The sequence below is a fragment of the Bos javanicus genome, chromosome 1, assembly GCF_032452875.1.
Source record: "Bos javanicus breed banteng chromosome 1, ARS-OSU_banteng_1.0, whole genome shotgun sequence".
Lineage (NCBI taxonomy): Eukaryota > Metazoa > Chordata > Mammalia > Artiodactyla > Bovidae > Bos > Bos javanicus.
The window spans coordinates 74,205,427-74,225,417 of NC_083868.1; the positions used below are offsets into that span (position 1 = coordinate 74,205,427).

General features: G+C 40.1%; 1 protein-coding gene across 3 annotated transcripts in view; it reads left to right on the plus strand.

Annotated features, from left to right (window-relative positions):
- Nucleotides 1–19,991, plus strand: part of ATP13A4 (ATPase 13A4) — a 123,421-nt gene that overhangs the window by 74,302 nt on the left and 29,128 nt on the right. For 2 of the 3 annotated variants that reach the window (XM_061412668.1, XM_061412685.1), the window contains exons 13-18: nt 2,868–2,929; nt 6,406–6,556; nt 10,417–10,503; nt 10,733–10,886; nt 12,038–12,149; nt 19,128–19,252. In XM_061412668.1, coding sequence (XP_061268652.1) covers nt 2,868–2,929; nt 6,406–6,556; nt 10,417–10,503; nt 10,733–10,886; nt 12,038–12,149; nt 19,128–19,252 — 691 coding nt within the window. The remainder of the gene's footprint in view (nt 1–2,867; nt 2,930–6,405; nt 6,557–10,416; nt 10,504–10,732; nt 10,887–12,037; nt 12,150–19,127; nt 19,253–19,991) is intronic. The other variant, XM_061412678.1, reaches the window with a different exon arrangement.

The following is a 19,991-nucleotide window of genomic DNA, read 5'->3' on the forward strand; positions in this document are numbered from 1 at the left end:
ATTCTTGTGAGGCAGGAAACCTTGGATGTGGGTACTGGGTACCTGATTTCATTTTGTCTCTGATTGGATATGTCATCTAGGACAGATACATCTCTTCATCTCAGATTCTAGGGTTTAGAGAAGGGAAAGTAGGAACTGAGTAGGTGAATCTTTTAGGATTCTTCCAGCTCCAATATTCTATGAATCTCAATGAATTAAAATAGCATTCTGTCCCTCTATAGTCAAAACCGTCATACGAAATTTAAACCTTTTACTATGGTTACTACTGTATCCCTAATGCTAATATTATTACCTGGCGTATAGTCAGTGTTCAATAAATATTCATTGACTTAATGAATGAATAAAAAAGAAAATGTTTATTTAGCTGTCTCTTACTATGAGACTGGGTTAAAATAAATCCCCAGGAAATCTTTCTTTTCTATAGTTTTCCATCTGCAGTAAATTGCTTAAAATAATCCTTGATCCCATACCAGTTACTCCCAACCAGCCTCTTATTCTGCCTTCTCCTGAATATATTCTTTTCATCTGTATACACATGCTGGTATGAAGGTGGGAGCTATAAGAGGGTAAGATGGAAATGAAGGGCTGTTTTGTACCCGTGTCTTAATTTATAAAGGTGACTAAGTGGCTGCTGGCAGAAAATGCCATTGAAAAATGTGTTTAATGTTACAGTTCCCCGACAGAAGAGGTGTGTCCTACCAGGCAGGGCCAGAGATGGAATGCCAGATTTTGATCAGGAAGGAAAGGAGGATTGAGGGGAGTGCTCAGGTTATGGCCTTTATAAAGGAGTTTCTGCAGGAAATAGAAGACAGGGCAGGGTACATAGATGACAACTAGCTATTTGGAATGATTTTGATGGGTTTTGGTCTCTAGGATTGACCTCTAGTTGTCTAGTAGCTGGCCCTGGGGTGATGTTTCCAGGGGAGTGTGGCCAGATAGAGAAGGTATGACTCTTGACTGGTTAGTTTGCATATCAAAGGCATATTCTTGGCTGAGACCCTGGCTATCTCTAAGAACTGGCTGGCTCCAAGGAGGCAGTCTCTCCATCAGAAGGTTTCCTAAATTAAAATTTTGGTGGTGATCATACTGAAATAGAAGTATAATGTTGGCAAAACTTATATAATGTTATTTATAATATAATGTAAACCACTGTCTTGGCAATGAAAAATAAATTGTAAAAGAGAAAGTCCTTTTGCATGTCAAATGTCATAATATATACAAAAAAATTTTTTAAGATAAACAATTCGTAGACATTATAGTCATGTGAATCCACATTCACATGCCCACACTCCATGCCCACGCATGGAGTCAGGAGAGAACAGAGTGACTTTGATCAGAGCAGAACCTTAGTGATGGGAAAGGGTGTTGTAGACCTGGAATATCTGGCTAAGAAATTTTAATATACATTTTAGATAGTGGAGAGCTATTCATTGAAGGTGTTTTCTTCTTCTTTTTTATTGTTTCCTTCCATTTACTGATTTTTTATTGTGGCAAAAGATTTATAACGTAAAATTTACCATGCTAATCATTTTTAAGGGGCTTTAAGTGCTTTCATGTTGCTATGCAGCCATCATCACTATCCATCTCCAGAACTTATTCTCTCTTCCCCAACTGAAACTCCGTACCCATTAAACAGTACTGGGAAGGTCTGGGATAGCAGAGACTTAATGGGATCAGAGCTGTATTTTATAATTACTGGAATATCAAAGAGATTTACGAAGAACAGAAGGTTAATATGGTTCGTGCCACCATGTCAAAGTTAATTTGTGATCAAGCTAGCATCACACAGAAAGATGTTCTGTTTCTAGCATCATATTATCCTTGAGCTTGGAAAGGGAAACAGGGGTGGGGAAGATAATTGTGAAATGAATTTGAATAAAAAGTAATAATTGCAAACAATTTTCATTATTCTCAGCTCTCACTCTTTGCAGACATTGCATTCAACACTATATTATCTCATTTAATCTTTTCAACAACCCTATATGATTATGACCACATTACAGATAAGGACTCTGATGTTTAGGGGACTAAATAATTGGCCCAGGTCACACAGCCAGCGTTTTAAGCCAGTCCAAACTCTTCATCACTTTACTAAGAGAAATACTAACAAACACCTTTTTAACAAATAGATGTCAAAATAGCAAACTATTTCTTTAGAACAGTGAAAAATTATACTTCTATTATTTCTGATGACATACTTTTAACTTCTGCTATAAATGCTGGGACTCACCCATTTTTTTTTTTAAGTTATTGAAGTGTAGTTGATTTACAATGCTGTGTTTAATTTCTGCTGTACAGCAAAGTGACTGAGTTATACAAATACATTTTTTTCATATTCTTTTCCATTATGGTTTCTCAGAGGGCACTGAACATAGTTCCCTGTGCTATACTGTAGGGCCTTCTGTTTACCCATCCTATATATAATAGTTCGCAGCTGCTAATCTCAAGCTGCCAGTCTGTCCCCCTCACCTCACCTCCCCATTGGCAACCACAAGTCTGTTACCTGTGTCAGTGGACATACTCTTTAGCTCTCAGAGCAGGCTTACCAATGCCTCTCCCATCCATTCAGTCTTTCATTAAATTCTCAAAACAGGTCTCTGAAATATGTAGGCAGTAACTGTTTTCTTCCCTTTATCTCGGAGAACACTAAAGTTCAAAGAGATTAAGTGCCAGTTTGTCCCACAACTGGTGTGAGTTCATCAAAGCTTCCACCCAGGATTCCAGATACCCATCTGACTGTGTCATTCCCCAAGTGCTGAGCTTGACCATGGGTTTGTGACATACATTTTCCTGTTAAAACATAACTTACTGGTGTCACTATGGGCTGCTGAGTCTTCAGAGTAAAGTGAGCTCCTGTTTCTGTTTAGACAGGCACCTTAACAAGGGATGGCTTGGATCTCTGGGGAGTCGTGCCTTGTGATGGGAATGGGTAAGTACTCGGGACCAAATGCATTATCATTTCCTCTTTCCCAGTTTTATCCTGAACACTAGTAAAGAAGAGGTTCTGGCACTGGCTTTGGTGATCAGTGATTGCTAGAGTGATGGCCAAACTTCATTTAATTTCTTTTCTTCACTATTTCCAAACTCACTAAAATGTGCATCCTCCCTCCACCCCTGTCCCAGCCCCAGGATTCTCACGGAACCCAGGAACTGAAGGGCACGTTTTGACACTGCATTCATCTTGCTAATGTGTGATTAGCTGTCAGCATATTAGTCAGGGGCCAGTGTACATCATTTGGGCAACACCTGGACACTGTCCTTCAAGGAGTTAATGTTCATAGCACGAACTGGAGTCTTTCCATGTGCTAGGAGGAGCATGGCCCTGACTTGCAGACACCGAATTTCAGTATGAGGAATATCTGTGGAACCACAGCTAGTGTACCTCATTTTCCTTTATATTATAGTTCTGGCTTCTGGAAAGTCCTCTTTTTCTGGCCAGAAAGGATTCCATTTTGACAATTTTCAACTCAGGGTAGTAAAGATTTATTGCCTGTCCCTCTCCTGGGCCTCTCTCATTTGAGTTTGTTTCACAGCCTCCTTTTTCTTCCCACTACAACTTCCAGTCTGATCTGAACATGAACATTTGACAAATTCAGGTTTCGAGTTTGTTTGCTTGTTTTTAAATGGAGGTATAGTTGATTTCTTGGCTCAGATGGTACAGAATCCGCGTGCAATGCAGGAGACCCGGCTTCGATCCCTGGGTCAGGAAAATCCCTTGGAGAAGGAAATGGCAACCCACTCCAGTACTCTTGCCTGGAAAATCCCAAGGAGAGAGAAGCCTGGCGGACTACGGTCCATGGGGTCACAAAGAGTCAGACACGACTTAGCAGCTCAACAGCAACAATAGTTGATTTCAGGTTTTGTTTTTTTAATGAGAATGCTTCCCTCTCATACTTGCAATGTAAGTCACGAAGCATTTTATACATACATTTTATACATTCTTCTGCATTATGCGAATGCATGTGACTTATCCATAATATACTTTATTTATATATATTTAATACATTTTCATATTAATATACTATTAAGATACAAATCCATTTCCTGGGTTAAAAAATTGATTCTGGTGCTTTTAGCCATTTTAGTCTATAGAAGAAGGTTGTTGTATGTGGTAAAGTTTCTCGTTTTTGTTTTTTTTTTTCTTTTAAAGGTAGATTTGGATATATAGCCAGTCTTGCTTATTAGTATTTTTCTGTTTCAGCTTCTATAAAAAGCATGCATTTATCCAAATATGTGAGGATTTAGAGAGCACGTTTTCTTATTTATTAAATTTGTCCCTAGTGACATATAGCTCTATAGCTGGCATGCACAGTAGATACACAGTAAATGTTTGTTTATCTAAAATGAACTAAGTATGTTCTGTCTTTTGAATGTTCTTCTGCTTATTGAATTAACATCATCTTAGTCACAAAATTTTTAAAACTTTCTGTTTCTAAAAGTGACTTGTCAAATTTAATAAAACTAGCTGATATAATATTTAGATTATTGATGGATTAATTCAGCCTGTCACTCTCTTTCCCAGTCCCTTCCTTTCTCCAAATGCTCAAAGTTGGCTCCAAGTGACTAAAAGAGCAATTCATTTTTTAAAAAATGACAGATTTAATTAATAGAATAAGAGAAAACAGAATGAGTTCTAAGTAAGAAGTCAGCACTTGATTTAAAGCTATTAAATATATTATTGTAAAATGTAAGATCATTTCTAATAATTCTTATCTTTTCCAAAGAGGGCCTTCCCAATGTGCCAGGTACTTCAAAACCATTGGAAATCTACCTGACTACCTAATCTTGATAAATGATAAACACTCAAATAAAAATTCAAGGACTGGGATGACAGAATTCTACTTATTTGTTGTACAAATCAGAGTCTGGCCCAATCCTCAGAAATATAGTATGTATTCAGAATTACATATGGAAGACAGTTTTTGTGCTGTGTTAAATATAAGATTCTTTTTTCCTGATCTATTTGCTGCACAGTGTGAGGTTGAGAACCTGTTTTAATCCCTGATGGTGATTGCTTCCTTTTAGTTGTTTACTAAAATACCAGGGACACATTGTAACCGCTGAGGTACTTGAACTTTCAGTATAATAATAGATACCACCATCAACAAGGTCAGTAATCAGTCAAAAGGTTTTTGAGCTCTTAAGGAAGCTTGAATGAGGAAGCCAGGAAGAAAAATGGCTTAGGTTATGAGTTAATATTCTGCCGTCCCTGCTTTCAGGAACAAAAGGCTAGAGCAACCAAGGGAAGCGCAGTGTCCATATCATGAGAAATAATAGTCTGATGCTGAAGACCAAATTTTAAGACAAAGTATGACAAAAAGTGAAAAATACAAACTCTTCCAAGAAAGAGTAAATAGGAAGTTCAGAGATCTGGAAACTGTATATTGAAGGCACAGCTAGAGGTTCCTGTGTAATCCCAGAGGAAGGGAGTAATACAGTGTGTGCAACCAAGTTGGCCCACAAATCTGAAAGAAGTGGACACATGGAGGAGGATGGGCAAGTAAATTCTGACTGGTCCCAGGAGACAGATTTGGCCTCAATCTGGGAAGCACCTTCTGCTACTCGGGATTCTCCAAGTAGGATAGACTGCTTTGTAAACCACTTACTGTGCAACACGTGTAAGAAGGGCCTGACCAATGAGAGGATATCCTTTCATAGGCCCAAGGCCAAATTTGGTAACTTCAATTCTGAATTAGTGAAAGAACCCTGCATGTGACGTTTGAGTTGTGTCTCGGTAAATTTTTAAATGAGGCCACTTCTATAGGAGGTGATGGAAATGATGCCTGCAATATAGACCCTAGATTCCAGGGTAGAAGAGGGAAATGCAGTGTCCTTTTCTAAATGTTTTTTAAATTTGTCATTTATTTAACATTATGGTCTTTCAAATCTCCAGTAACCAAGTCATTCATTTATTTACTCTTAAATTTGTCAACTGTCTGCCATGGACCAAACATCAGATATGTTGAAGAGAGATATGGAAGAAACAACCCTACCCTGAAGGATAGATTGAAGGCGATATATACATAAGAAGCTATAGTATGAGCAAGCCTGTTCTGTCTAACAGCATAGGAAATAGTGGGTCCAGAAGTTCAGGTGGGAGTAGATGCAGTTGGAACTAAGGGTGATATTTCTAGCTCTTTCCATACCTCTGGATTTAAATCAGTGCCAGAGAGGGGCGTAGGGAAAAGAGGGAAGAAAGAGCTTGAAAGAACCTCAGGACCTTTCTCATGCTCACTGAACTCATGTAAGGATGATGGCTGAATGAAACACTATTCATTTGAGGGGATTAGAAACTGAGTATGCAACAAAGCATATTAACTTATATTTTTAAAAGATAGTTACCTCCAGAAGCTTCACTTTGGCCTGGAGGAAGAGGACTAAAGTCCTTTCCCTTTTCTCCTTTAGTTTCCAGGAAGTCCACAGCTTTACCTCAGGCAGGACTTTGCCATGGGGCCCACTGTATGCAGCCATGACCAGCTGCCACTCTCTGATCCTTCTCGATGGGACCATCCAGGGAGACCCACTGGACCTCAAAATGTTTGAGGCCACCACCTGGGTAAGCCTCTGCTTTTCAGAGATTCTAAGAAGCTTCTTCAAGGCCAGGCCAACCCAGGTTTTATCACAGCTCTCCAATACTTATAGCATTAGAGGTCTCCAATATGGATTACATGTAGCAGTGAGGGGCAGGCTCATCTAAACCATTTTCTGCTTGTACAATGTATTTCTGTATTGGGGTTATTGTGAGGATTAAATGGAACGATGCATGTAAGAAATCCCTGGTACTGTGCCTGGAATCTATTACCAGCTCAATAGTCTCAGTATAATTATTATATAATTATATTCTAACTCTTCTCAACTACAATATGAGTCATGTCTGATTTCAAAGTTTTCTAGAACATGGGGATTAGGAAGCATCACGTCCCCAGTGCTTAGGGTAATTCATTGTTACCAGGAGTTTTATTTCTATTACTTTAGTATAATTTTCTCTCTAAGACAAGGCACTAAAAAGAACACCATGAGAGCTTTTGTTGAGACTGAAGTGGATTTCAGAGAAAATTATCTTGTTCAGGACCAAGTATCTGGTTTTCCCAGTTCTCATCTTGGCTCTGCTCTGACTCCTTGACCTCATGAGTATACCTGTGGCAGATTCATTTTGATATATGGCAAAACCAATACAATATTGTAAAGTTAAATAAAATAAAATTTAAAAAAAATAAAAATAAAAAATAAAATGAGGGAATTGAACTAGACCAGCAGTGTTCACATAAAAGAAAACAAAAAAGCTGGAATCTTTTCTTAAAAGGAAACTTTATTCAAAAGCACCCTACCCAAAACAAATCATTGGAGTTACTCTGGTTAAGATAGAAGATGGGGAGTAAATGTACAGCTTAGGGAACATGCATCCTCACGTACTTAGCCACAGTCCACTCCACTCTCTGTAATCTGCTTCAGTTCCAGGTCTGTGTAATAACATGTGTAAAATCCTCACTGAAAGAGACAACCTTTAGGGTCCCTTCCAGCATTAATGGGGCCTCCCTGTGGCTCAGTCAGTAAAGAAGCTGCCTGCAATGCAGGAAACACGGGGTCAATCCATGAGTCTGGAGATCCCCTGGAGAAGGAAATGGCAGCCCATTCCAGTGTTCTTGCCTGGGAGATCCCATGGACAGAGGAGCCCCGTGGGCTACAAAGAGTCTGATATGACTTAGCAACTAAACCACCACCACCTCCCATTGTTAATAGGGCATGCATCTGTACCAGTGTGATATAACTTTCTCCATCCTTCCTGGGTTACTGTTTCTGTATCTTTAAGTAGGAATTATAATTTCCTCTCTGAGATTTTTTTTTTTCTGCCACCGCTCCATGAGATGATTATAAAGCATTATGGCATCTTTGGGTAAAAGGTTCCTTTGCCTATAATTTAGGATCATTGTTATAGCAATTTAGTTCAGTCGCTCAGTCGTGTCTGACTCTTTGCGACCCCATGAATCGCAGCACGCCAGGCCTCCCTGTCCATTACAAACTCCTGGAGTTCACTCAGACTCACGTCCATTGAGTCAGTGATGCCATCCAGCCATCTCATCCTCTGTCGTCCCTTTCTCCTCCTGCCCCCAATTCCTCCCAACATCAGAGTCTTTCCCAATGAGTCAACTCCGCATCGGGTGGCCAAAGTACTGGAGTTTCAGCTTTAGCATCATTCCCTCCAAAGAAATCCCAGGGCTGATCTCCTTCAGAATGGACTGGTTGGATCTCCTTGCAGTCCAAGGGACTCTCAAGAGTCTTCTCCAACACCACAGTTCAAAAGCATCAATTCTTCGGCGCTCAGTCTTCTTCACAGTCCAACTCTCACATCCATACATGACCACAGGAAAAACCATAGCCTTGACTAGATGGACCTTTGTTGGCAAAGTAATGTCTCTGCTTTTGAATATGCTATCTAGGTTGGTCATAACTTTCCTTCCAAGGAGTAGGCGTCTTTTAATTTCATGGCTGCAGTCACCATCCGCAGTGATTTTGGAGCCCAAAAAAATAGAGTCTGACACTGTTTCCACTGTTTCCCCACCTATTTCCCATGAAGTGATGGGACCAGATGCCATGATCTTCGTTTTCTGAATGTTGAGCTTTAAGCCAACTTTTTCACTCTCCACTTTCACTTTCATCAAGAGGCTTTTGAGTTCCTCTTCACTTTCTGCCATAAGGGTGGTGTCATCTGCACATCTGAGGTTATTGATATTTCTCCCGGCAATCTTGATTCCAGCTTGGGCTTCCTCCAGCCCAGTGTTTCTCATCAGGTACTCTGCATATAAGTTAAATAAGCAGGGTGACAATATACAGCCTTGATGGACTCCTTTTCCTATTTGGAACCAGTCTGTTGTTCCATGTCCAGTTCTAACTGTTGCTTCCTGACCTGCATACAGATTTCTCAAGAGGTAGGTCAGGTGATCTGGTATTCCCATCTCTTTCAGAATTTCCCACAGTTTATTGTGATCCACACAGTCAAAGGCTTTGGCATAGTCAATAAAGCAGAAATAGATGTTTTTCTGGAACTCTCTTGCTTTTTCCATGATCCAGCGGATGTTGGCAATCTGATCTCTGGTTCTTCTGCCTTTTCTAAAACCAGCTTGAACATCAGGAAGTTCACGGTTCAGGTATTGCTGAAGCCTGGCTTGGAGAATTTTGAGCATTACTTTACTAGCATGTGAGATGAGTGCAGTTGTGCGGTAGTTTGAGCATTCTTTGGCATTGCCTTTCTTTGGGATTGGAATGAAAACTGACCTTTTCCAGTCCTGTGGCCATTGCTGAGTTTTCCAAATTTGCTGGCATATTGAGTGCAGCACTTTTGCAGCATCATCTTTCAGGATTTGAAATAGCTCAACTGGAATTCCATCACCTCCACTAGCTTTGTTCGTAGTGACGCTTTCTAAGGCCCATTCGACTTCACATTCCAGGATGTCTGGCTCTAGATGAGTGATCACACCATTGTGATTATCTGGGTCATGAAGATCTTTATTGTACAGTTCTTCTGTGTATTCTTGCTACCTCTTCTTAATATCTTCTGCTTCTGTTAGGTCCATACAATTTCTGTCCTTTATCGAGCCCATCTTTGCATGAAATGTTCCCTTGGTATCTCTAATTTTCTTGAAGAGATCTCTAGTCTTTCCCATTCTGTTGTTTTCCTCTATTTCTTTGCACTGATCACTGAGGAAGGCTTTCTTATCTCTCCTTGCTATTGTTTGGAACTCTGCATTCAGATGCTTATATCTTTCCTTTTCTCCTTTGCTTTTCGCTTCTCTCCTTTTCACAGCTATCTGTAAGGCCTCCCCAGACAGCCATTTTGCTTTTTTGCATTTCTTTTCCATGGGGATGGTCTTGATCCCTGTCTCCTGTACAATGTCACGAACCTCATTCCATAGTTCATCAGGAACTATAGTTCATAGTTCATGATTCATAGTTCATCATTCCATAGTAATTATAGCAATTACTGTTTACCAAAAGTTAACCATGTACATCACAGTCCCTGCCCTCCTGTACCCTGAGGACCGTCCATCCAAATTAGACAGAGAGGAAAGAGCAGGAGCAACAGTGAACCAGGAGAAGAAAGACAATAAGGTACTGGCTATTCATGCTCAGTGTTTTCAAGTTAAGCCCTCTGAAATGGAGAAAGCCTTTATGCCGCAAATTCCAGCAGAGAAAGCAGGAGACATTGACTAATTTAGAAGTGTCTGGCCTTCAAGTTCCATAGTATTTCCGATGCATTATTTTTTTGTGTCGAATTAAAATCTGGTTCACCTGCATGTAGCTGAGGGAGGAGAATACATTGAGACGGTCTGAGAATTTTCTCAAGGGGAGGGTTTGAGCACAGTATTCATGAATGAAAGGGAAAGAAATCTCTACAATGAAATATCCTGTATGAAATAGGAAATGGTGGTTTCCAGGGACGATTTCCAACTCAAGGGAGTGCCAGGATGTGCCATGGTTGTTAAGCCCTGTGGAACATCCAGTCAGGTAAGCCTTGCCTGCTCTCTACCCCACAACACCCAACTCAGAAGGAAAGTCCTGCGAGACCCACAATTTTCAAAGTTCAGAAATGTGTCTTCTTTGATTTCTACATGTGGAAATTGGTGAGACCTTGTTTCCCTTATTTGCTAAACTGAGGCCTGGAGGAGCAGTAACTAATTCCCCATAGCTAGAAGCTATGTGGTATGTCTGTCTCCATTCCCCCTCCCTCTACCAGGTCCCAGTGGAAGGAATTGCAATCCTGCATCAGTTCCCATTCTCATCAGTGCTGCAGAGGATGACAGTCATTGTCCAAGAGATGGGGGGTGACCAGCTGGTGTTCATGAAAGGTGCACCAGAGAGGGTGGCCAGCTTTTGCCAACCTGAGACAGGTAAGTGATCAGACTTACATTACAACAGGAAAATCTGTCCCACATATGTCCCTTCATCACTGGATTGGCAAATCTAATTGTCTACTGGCCATCACCAATCTGATGATTCAATGGTACTCCAAACTCAATACCAAAATCAAGCTTATCTTTCTCACTCTGTATTTTCCAACTTGGTGAATGAAAGTATTACTCCCCCACCCCAATTTAGGATTCTTCCTAGATTCCTGTCTCTCCCTCAGCACTCCTATCTTGTCAGTTGCTACTCCATGGCTCTGTCACTCCATCAGCTCAGGCCCTCATCATCCTTCTACTGGATCACTTCAATAGTTGGTGAATTGGCTTCCTCCTCCCCAGTGTTCCCTACTCTGATTCATCCTTTACACTATGTGCAGATCAGTTTTTCTGTCACATAGCATAATTATACTGTTATTTCCTACTTGCATTCTTTGGTTGCTTCTCATAGGCTCCAGGATAATCTCAAACTCCTTTAGAATCATATCTAAAGCCTTCATGATCTGACTTCTATCACACTTTCCAGATTTTCTTTACTATGCCTGTCTTCACATCCTGTGCTTCCCCTGAGCTAAACTGTCAAGGTTTACTGCCTCATGGCCCCACGCCTGAGTACATGATGCTCCCTCAGCCAAATGCCCTTTTTCTTCTCCATCTGACCACCTCCTCCCAGTCTGGTAGATACACTAACGCTCCCAAAGTGTGCTGCCCAATTGCCTGGATCATAGCAAGCATCTCATTCAATTGTATTCTTAGTCTACTGTCTGTGACCTTACTAGACAAAGACCCTCGAAACAGGAATTACAGTTCAATCGCTGCATAAACAATGCCTGATCCATAATAGACTCTCAATAAATTTTTGTTGGTTAAACTGGAGAAAAAAAGAATTATACACTTTACCCATTCTTCTTTTTTTTTTTTTTTCTTTTGAGTACTTCCTTTTCACTTCTGCTTAACTGGATCTCAAGAAGTCAACCATGACAATGTAGTGATATTTAAAGTTCCCACTGACTTCTATACATACCTTTTGTAGAGATGTGTTTTCTTGGGCAAGTGTTGATTCTATTTGCAAGGAATTTCTCCACCAGTACCAATTGAGTTTCATATTGCACACTAATCTTGTGTTATTTTCTGAACAGTACCAACTAGTTTTGTTAGTGAACTTCAGATTTACACGACACAGGGCTTCCGGGTCATAGGACTGGCCTACAAAAAGCTGGAAATGGATCACCACATCTCTGCCTTGATGAGGTAAGAGGGGAGGAGGGGAGAATTTTGGCAAAGCAGAATGATTTCATGGGACGATACACCAGATTGGGCAGCGGACTCAGCAACACAGCTTACTGAATTTTTATGTATAAAATGTCCTTGAACTTAGTAAATGGGGATATAGTCATTCCTTTCCTGCCTAAATCACAAAGGTGATGTGAACTTGACTGGGAGAATTGACCAGAAATAGCTGTAAAAATTATAAAATATGGTTGTACAGCTTTGTGAAACCAAATATGTGAATATAACCTATGTTTCAGAGAGTTTGAAAGTGTGGTCCTGCTCTCATTTTGAACCAAATATAAGTTTGATTTTAAATTATTTTTTTGTTTTTCATTACTTAGCTATTTGGGATTTTATTATTTTTATTTTGTGTCAAAATTGGTGAATTTGTTGAAAGTTAGAAAATATAACACTTGACTGAAAAAAATCTTGATAAAAAATGCACAACTTAATAAAACAAATAAATATAGCTTGGGCCCAACATATAATCTAGGTAATACTTGTTGAAAAACAAGAAAAACTTCAGAGAAGCTGTTATAAAGAGAGTTTTCTTATAGATAGATCAAAATAAGGATGCTCAAAAGTTAAAACGTACTGGAGTGATTAGCAGTTCAAATTTATTTGTTGTTTTATTTTCCACTGTTTTCAGGCAATGGTATTTATTTCATTTTCAAGTTATGTCCAATACTCTATGTCAGCCACTATTGGTGACACTGTTATGGAGATAATCAAAGCTTAGTTTGTTATTTAGGATTTTAAATTTGGGAGGTCTAATGTAATTGTTTTCAACCTTGACAAATTCAACACTCTCTTACTATAACTATTAGGTATCACTTCCTTTAATGTAAGAAAATAAAATTCATATGTAACATAATCTGCACACATTCTCTTTAAAAAAGAAATATAATGCCCTCCTATATAGCAAAAATAGAAGCACAAACTATAATGCCTTACAAAAAGTAATAAATAGTTCAATAAATACTCAATTGACTCCATTAAAACAAAATGAAACAATACGTTGCTTACACAGTAAGTAGACTCATTGGGGATGTAACAGGAAGGAATGCAGATTGATACAGGTGTTTTATTCATTGGAATCTCAGATATCTCTGGCAGTCTTACTGTCAATGAGGTGACTCTGTGAAATGACTAAAAATTCTTAGTAAAACTGAATATAATAGAACACTTTCCTCTCAATATACATTATATTCCTGGAGAACTCAATGCAATATTAAAAATATGTAAAAAATACTTTGTGTTTATATGTAAGAGAGAGCTAAGGGAAGTATGAACCATTTTATATTTGCTTATTGCAATACATCCACAGATGTTTTTAGTGTCCGTGAATCCTATAAAATATTCAAAAGGCATATTCAAAAGGGTAAAATTTTGCATGCCTAAAAAGTTTCCAAAATGTCCTCTAAAGGCAGTATACAGTGGAAGTGACAAATAGATTCAAGGTATTCGATCTGATAGAGTACCTGAAGAACTATGGACAGAGGTTCGTGACATTGTACAGGAGGCAGGGATCAAGACCATCTGCAAGAAAAAGGAATGCAAAAAGGTAAAATGGTTGTCTGAGGAGGACTTACAAACAGCTGAGAAAATAGAAGATGCAAAAGGCAAAGAAGAAAAGGAAGGATGTACCCATTTGAAAACAGAGTTCCAAAGAATAGCAAGGAGAGATAAGAAAGCCTTCCTCAGTGATCAGTGCAAAGAAATAGAGGAAAACAGTAGAATGGGAAAGACTAGAGATCTCTTCAAGAAAATTAGAGATACCAAGGGAATATTTCATTCAAAGATGGGCACAATAAAGGACAGAAATTGTATGGACCTAACAGAAGCAGAAGATATAAAGAAGAGGTGGCAAGAATACACAGAAGAGCTATTCAAAACAGATCTTCATGACCCAGATAACCACGATGGTGTGATCACTCACCTAGAGCCAGACATCCTGGAATGCGAAGTCAAGTGGGCCTTAAGAAGCATCACTACGAACAAAGCTAGTGGAGGTGATAGAATTCCAATGGAGCTATTTCAAATCCTGAAAGATGATGCTGTGAAAGTACTGCTCTCAATATGCCAGCAAGTTTGGAAAACTCAGCAGTGGCCACAGGACTGGAAAAGGTTAGTTTTCATTCCAATCCCAAAGAAAGGCAATGCCAAAGAATGTTCAAACTATCATACAATTGCACTCAACTCACACACTATCTAAGTAATGCTCAAAATTCTCCAAGCCAGGCCTCAACAGTACATTAACTGTGAGCTTCCAGATGTTCAAACTGGTTTTAGCAAAGTCAGAGGAACCAGAGATCAAATTGCCAACATCCATTGGATCATCAAAAAGCAAGAAAGTTCCAGAAAAAACATATACTTCTGCTTTATTAGCTAGACCAAAGCCTTTGACTGTGTGGATCACAACAAACTGTGAAAAATTCTTCAAGAGATGAGACTACCAGTCCACCTGACCTCTCTCTTGAGACACCTGTATGCAGGTCAAGAAGCAACAGTTAGAACTGGACATGGAACAACATACTGGTTCCAAATAGGGAAAGGAGTATGTCAAGGCTGTATATTGTCCGCCTGCTTATTTGACTTATATGTAGAGTAGATCATGAGAAACGTTGGGCTGGAAGAAGCACAAGGTGGAATCATGATTGCCAGGAGAAATATCCATAACCTCAGATATACAAATGACACCACCCTTAAGGCAGAAGGCAAAGAAGAACTAAAGAGCCTCTTGATAAAAGTGAAAAAGTTGGGTTAAAACTCAACATTCATAAAACTAGGATCATGGCATCTGGTCCCATCACTTCATGGCAAATAGATGGGGAAACAATGGAAACAGTGAGAGACTTTATTTTGGGGGGCTCCAAAATCACTGCAGGTGGTGACTACAGCCATGAAATTAAAAGATGCTTGCTCCTTGGAGGAAAAGTTATGACCAATCTAAACAGCATATTAAAAAGCAGAGACATTACTTTGCCAACAAAGGTCTGTCTAGTCAAAGTTATGGGTTTTCCAGTAGTCATGTGTGGATATGAGAGTTGGACTATAAAGAAAGCTGAGTGCTGAAGAATTGATGCTTTTGAACTGTGGTGTTGGAGAAGACTCTTGAGAGTCCCTTGGACTGCAAGGATATCCAAGCAGTCCATCCTAAAGGAAATCAGTCCTGAATATTCATTGGAAGGACTGATGCTGAAGCTGAAACTCCAATACTCTGGCCACCTGATGTGAAGAATTGACTTATTTGAAAAGACTCTGATGCTGGGAAAGATTGAAGGTAGGAGGAGAAGGGGGTGACAGAAGATGCAGTGGTTGGATGGCATCACCAACTCAATGGACATGAGTTTGAATAAGCTCCGGGAGTTGGTGATGGACAGGGAAGCCTGGTGTGCTGCAGTCCATGGGGTTGCAAAGAGTCAGACACGACTGGGCAACTGAACTGAACTGAACTGAGAGGCAGTATCACCTCTGCTAAGAATTACTGATCAATTTCAACCCCACCTTTGTCAATGGTGGGTGAGGCCCGGAGGGGGAAGTGACTCATCCAAAGTCATTGAGTGTTGACTCCCTGGACTTATTGGCCCAAGGATAGTAGGCCAGCTTACTGTGACCCTTAAAACTTTGGCTATTACAGTTCTGGATCTTTGCTGTAATTTAACCAACCCAGGTCACTCAAGTCAGAGAGCTAGAAGTGAACTTTGAGACTGAATCTCACAGTTTAAAGAGGATGCTTGGGTCAGGGATATGGAGCGGTTGGGAATGGAATTTTGTTTCCTGAGAGTCTTTTGACACATATATATCAAGATTCTGGCTGAGGCACTGCTGCTTCTGATTTCTGTGATAAAATATTTGCGTATCAAGTTTCAGACTCATGACTTTGGAGCTTGTGAATATAACAAAGCATTCACAGTAGGGACACATGGTTGGGAGGGGCAGTTGGTGAGAGCAGCAGCAGACAGGAGAGTCCATAGCCCACAGCGTTGAAATTCCAACTCTCCAAAATCTGGTAAGGTCTATATCCAAGTTCACTGGTAGAAGCTGACCCTTGGTTGTCATTTGGCCCATCTTGTGTTAAAGCTGCATCACCACCGTGTCTACTTCTAGCTAAGTCAATTTACCTAATTAGACATTTGCCCTAATCCATGATTAACGCAGAACATTCTTTCTGGTGTGTGTGTTTACTCAGAGTGCTTCCAGCACTGATATCATAATTTCTGTGATGGTTCTTGGCTCTCTTTATGCCTATTTCATCTTTTAAAAATCACATGGATTTTAAGAACATGAAGTGTAATCACAGGAGTGGCAATGCTCCTTCGTATTACACTCCCCATTCTTCATTATTTTTAGGTGCTTCAGGAGGAGGTATAACGTTTGTGCAGGAAACAGGAAAAGATAGCATGCTATTCCAAGTTACAGAGTGTGAGCCCCTTCAAGGGCTATGTCTTCTCCTTATTTCATTTTCTAGATCAGATTGAATGAAAAGAAGAATTGTGTCACACTTGAGCTAGGAGAGACTTTGCAGATTCGTTATTTTCACCACCTGCTTTTGAAAAAGTAGAGATAAATTGCCAGGCAAAGAAGGTGATTTGCCTATGGTTACACAACAGGATAGCCTCAGAGCTTGGATTGGAATGCTGGTCTCCTGATTATTGTGCACTGAACCCACATGCCAGAGGAACCAGAAAAATGACTGCCAAAGTGGGTTGCAGACTTTGTCAGATCTTGACACTACAGCCATTTTCTTGGTGCCTGGTGCCTTGTGGTTGGACTGTGTCAGTGATCTCTGAAAATATCTAAAACCTGATGCCTGTGTATGAAAACTACTAACAAGATTAGAGGACCTCAGTTAGGCATCAACTACATTATCCTTCAAAAAGTAGCTCAAATATCATCTCCTCTAGGAAGGCTTCTCCAGTCATTCCACCCAGAAATGATTACACCATCCTCTGTGACACCAGAGAACTCTTACTTGTACATGATCACAATACTTTCCCCAGCTTTCCATATAATCAAAGTGATCAGGATTAATCTTGTCCTTCCAATTTGAATGTCAAGTTTCTGGAGTTAGGAACTACTATAATCCCTGTATATTCTCTTCCTCTTTTCTGAGCCCCGTTCCTTGCATTTATTTGTTGTTATTGTTATTTAGTCACTAAGTCATGTCTGACTCTTTTGTAACCCCATGGACTGTAGCCCACCAGGCTGTTTCATCTATGGGATTTTCCAGGCAAGAATACTGGAGTGGGATGCCATTTCCTTCTCCAGGGAATCTTCCTGACCCAGAAATCAAACCCATGTCTCCTGCATTGGCAGGCAGACTCTACCACTGAGCCACCAGAAATGTTCTTGCATTTATTTGGGTGTCCACTAACTGGTTATTGATCTGACAGATTTGCTGGCTTCAGTTCCCATGAGAACCCTCTGGCAGTAGAATTTCTGAAAGAGGAAATGAATTTTCCAGGGATGCCTGGGAAAAAGTTATACTAGGCAGTAGGGCATTTTCACTGGCAAATATTTGCTAAGCACATCCTCTGTGCTCGGCACCACATGGGTGTTATTGAACTTGTCATTGAACCAAGGAAGTTTACCGTTAAGGATCGGAGACAGAGAGATAGATCAAGTAGCAAAGAATGACAAATAAAATACAAGCTGAACTGAGGTAGAAGTAATAGGTTGAGGTTGAAATTATTTCTATTATGGGAAGTCTTCATGGGAGGTGCATGTGAGTTTGATTTCAAAATATAGGAAGGGTTTCCATGACAGATCACAGGGAACTTATAACCTTTTCTATGAAGTAAGAAGAAATGTCTTCTGGCAGTCTAGAGCAAATGTTTAAAGATGGTTGTGTACAGAACATACCCATGGTCCAACCTGGCTGGAATGTGGGGTGGATGAAGAATTTAGTGATAGGTGAAGCTGGAAAGATCTTTTGGACTCAGATTATGGAGAGATTTAAATGCTAGGTTCAGAAGGATAGGGAGTGTTATCTCTCTGAGCCAGCTTTGAGGTGAGTAGTTCAAGTTATATCTACTTCCTGCCACTCCTGTAGAGATGTTAGCAGTGGCCTGGGGAGTGTCTCTAGTTCTGGTTTGGGCTGCTGGTTGGAGTGAGGCCCAGCATTGAGACACACACAGCAAGAAGGCAGTTTAGTTCTGCGTTCATCTGTACTTGGGCAGACTTGAGAGGTGCTGGTGCCTTGCTCTTGTGTCTGCTAGACATATTTGGGTCTCAGATAAATGAATCATGGAAGAATCACTGAAACCCCAACCCCAGATGTACTCCCCTGCACTTAGTCCTGTGGAATGTCTTGGAAATGTTCTTGTGATGGGCAGGAGCCTGAGAGAATTCATTTGTTTGCACAAACAGCCACACTTTATGTAGAAGAGCAACGCTACCCACTGAGAGAGAGACACACACAGAGAAAGGGAGAGAGAGAGAGAAGCTTGGTTTCAAAGGAAGGGCTCTTTTTAAGACTATGGCCTCATGTCTCTTGGGACCAAAACAGTATTGATGATAGCTTTGATTTCTAGAGAAACTAGTGTTTTATTTTATTTTTCTGTGCTGCACTTACTTTTCATGATGTTTTATACCAGGGCTAGAACTTCTCTCTGGTGGTTGCTAACAGGTGAGGTGACAAAAATCACCCCATCAGATGGAAGACAATTTTGTGGTTATTTTATTCATTCTCTACCAAGATTAAAGTGAATCATGTACTGAATAAGCACCCTCTCTTCCTCTCAATTCCATCAGAGCAAACGTCTCCATATCCTTGTGCCTTCTCTTGTCTTTTTTCTGGAAGGTTCCTGCACATATTCAGGGCCTCAGCAATGGTGCGTGAATGAGTGAGTAGAGACCACTCTGAGAGGATGATATCTGTCATTGTTTTTGTTTTGCTTCCTGTAAGAAAGACTATAATGGGTGAATTCTGTTCAATCATTCATACACTTCCAGGGACCAGGTAGAATCAGACCTGATATTTCTGGGACTGCTTATCTTGGAGAATCGACTGAAGGAAGAGACAAAATCTGTCCTTGAAGAGCTTATCTCAGCCCGGATAAGGACTGTGATGATCACAGGTATAGAACAAAATACGTGGGTGAAAACAGGAAGAAACTGATGCAGAAATAGACACAGTTCTCTCAAAAAGTAGCAAATCTTTTTGACTCCCTAATATGGGCCAGGCACCATTCTAGATGCTGGAGATGGGCAACAAGAAAGGCAAAGTTACTGTTCTCACTGAGTTTTCACTCACATGGGTTAAGACAGAAAATCGGTCAATCAATCAAATCAAATAAACAGCTCACAATAAGTGTTACAAGCTACGTAAAACAAAACAGGCTGATGTGGTTAAGTGTGTCTGACCGGCTACTTTAGATGAGGTGTTCCTTCTGAGAGGGGACTTTCGAAATAACACTTGAATAAGAATCCTTAAGCCACGCAGAGATGTTGATTTCATTGTTAAATATTCAGAGAAGAAGAATGCTCAGTCAGCGTGGTCTGTACACTACGCTGAAGGCCCATCAAATGAGATCTATGATTCTGGAAATTATGAAATGTCCCTCTAGTCTCACTCTCAAACCCCAAATCACAAACAAGGGAATGATGAGACAGGATCACGCAAGAGAAATGTGTAAAATTTCCTAATGAATGCTTCTGAGTGGAGAGTCAATGAGTTCCTTAAGTATTTACATTTTTTGAGTGTGTGTTGCCTTCCCTTTCTCTGCTCTCAAAGTCAGATGCATTTAGCTCTATGAATTGTGGCATCAAATACAGTCTTTCCCCACCAAAGAATTCTCTCTCCACCCTACTGCCCTT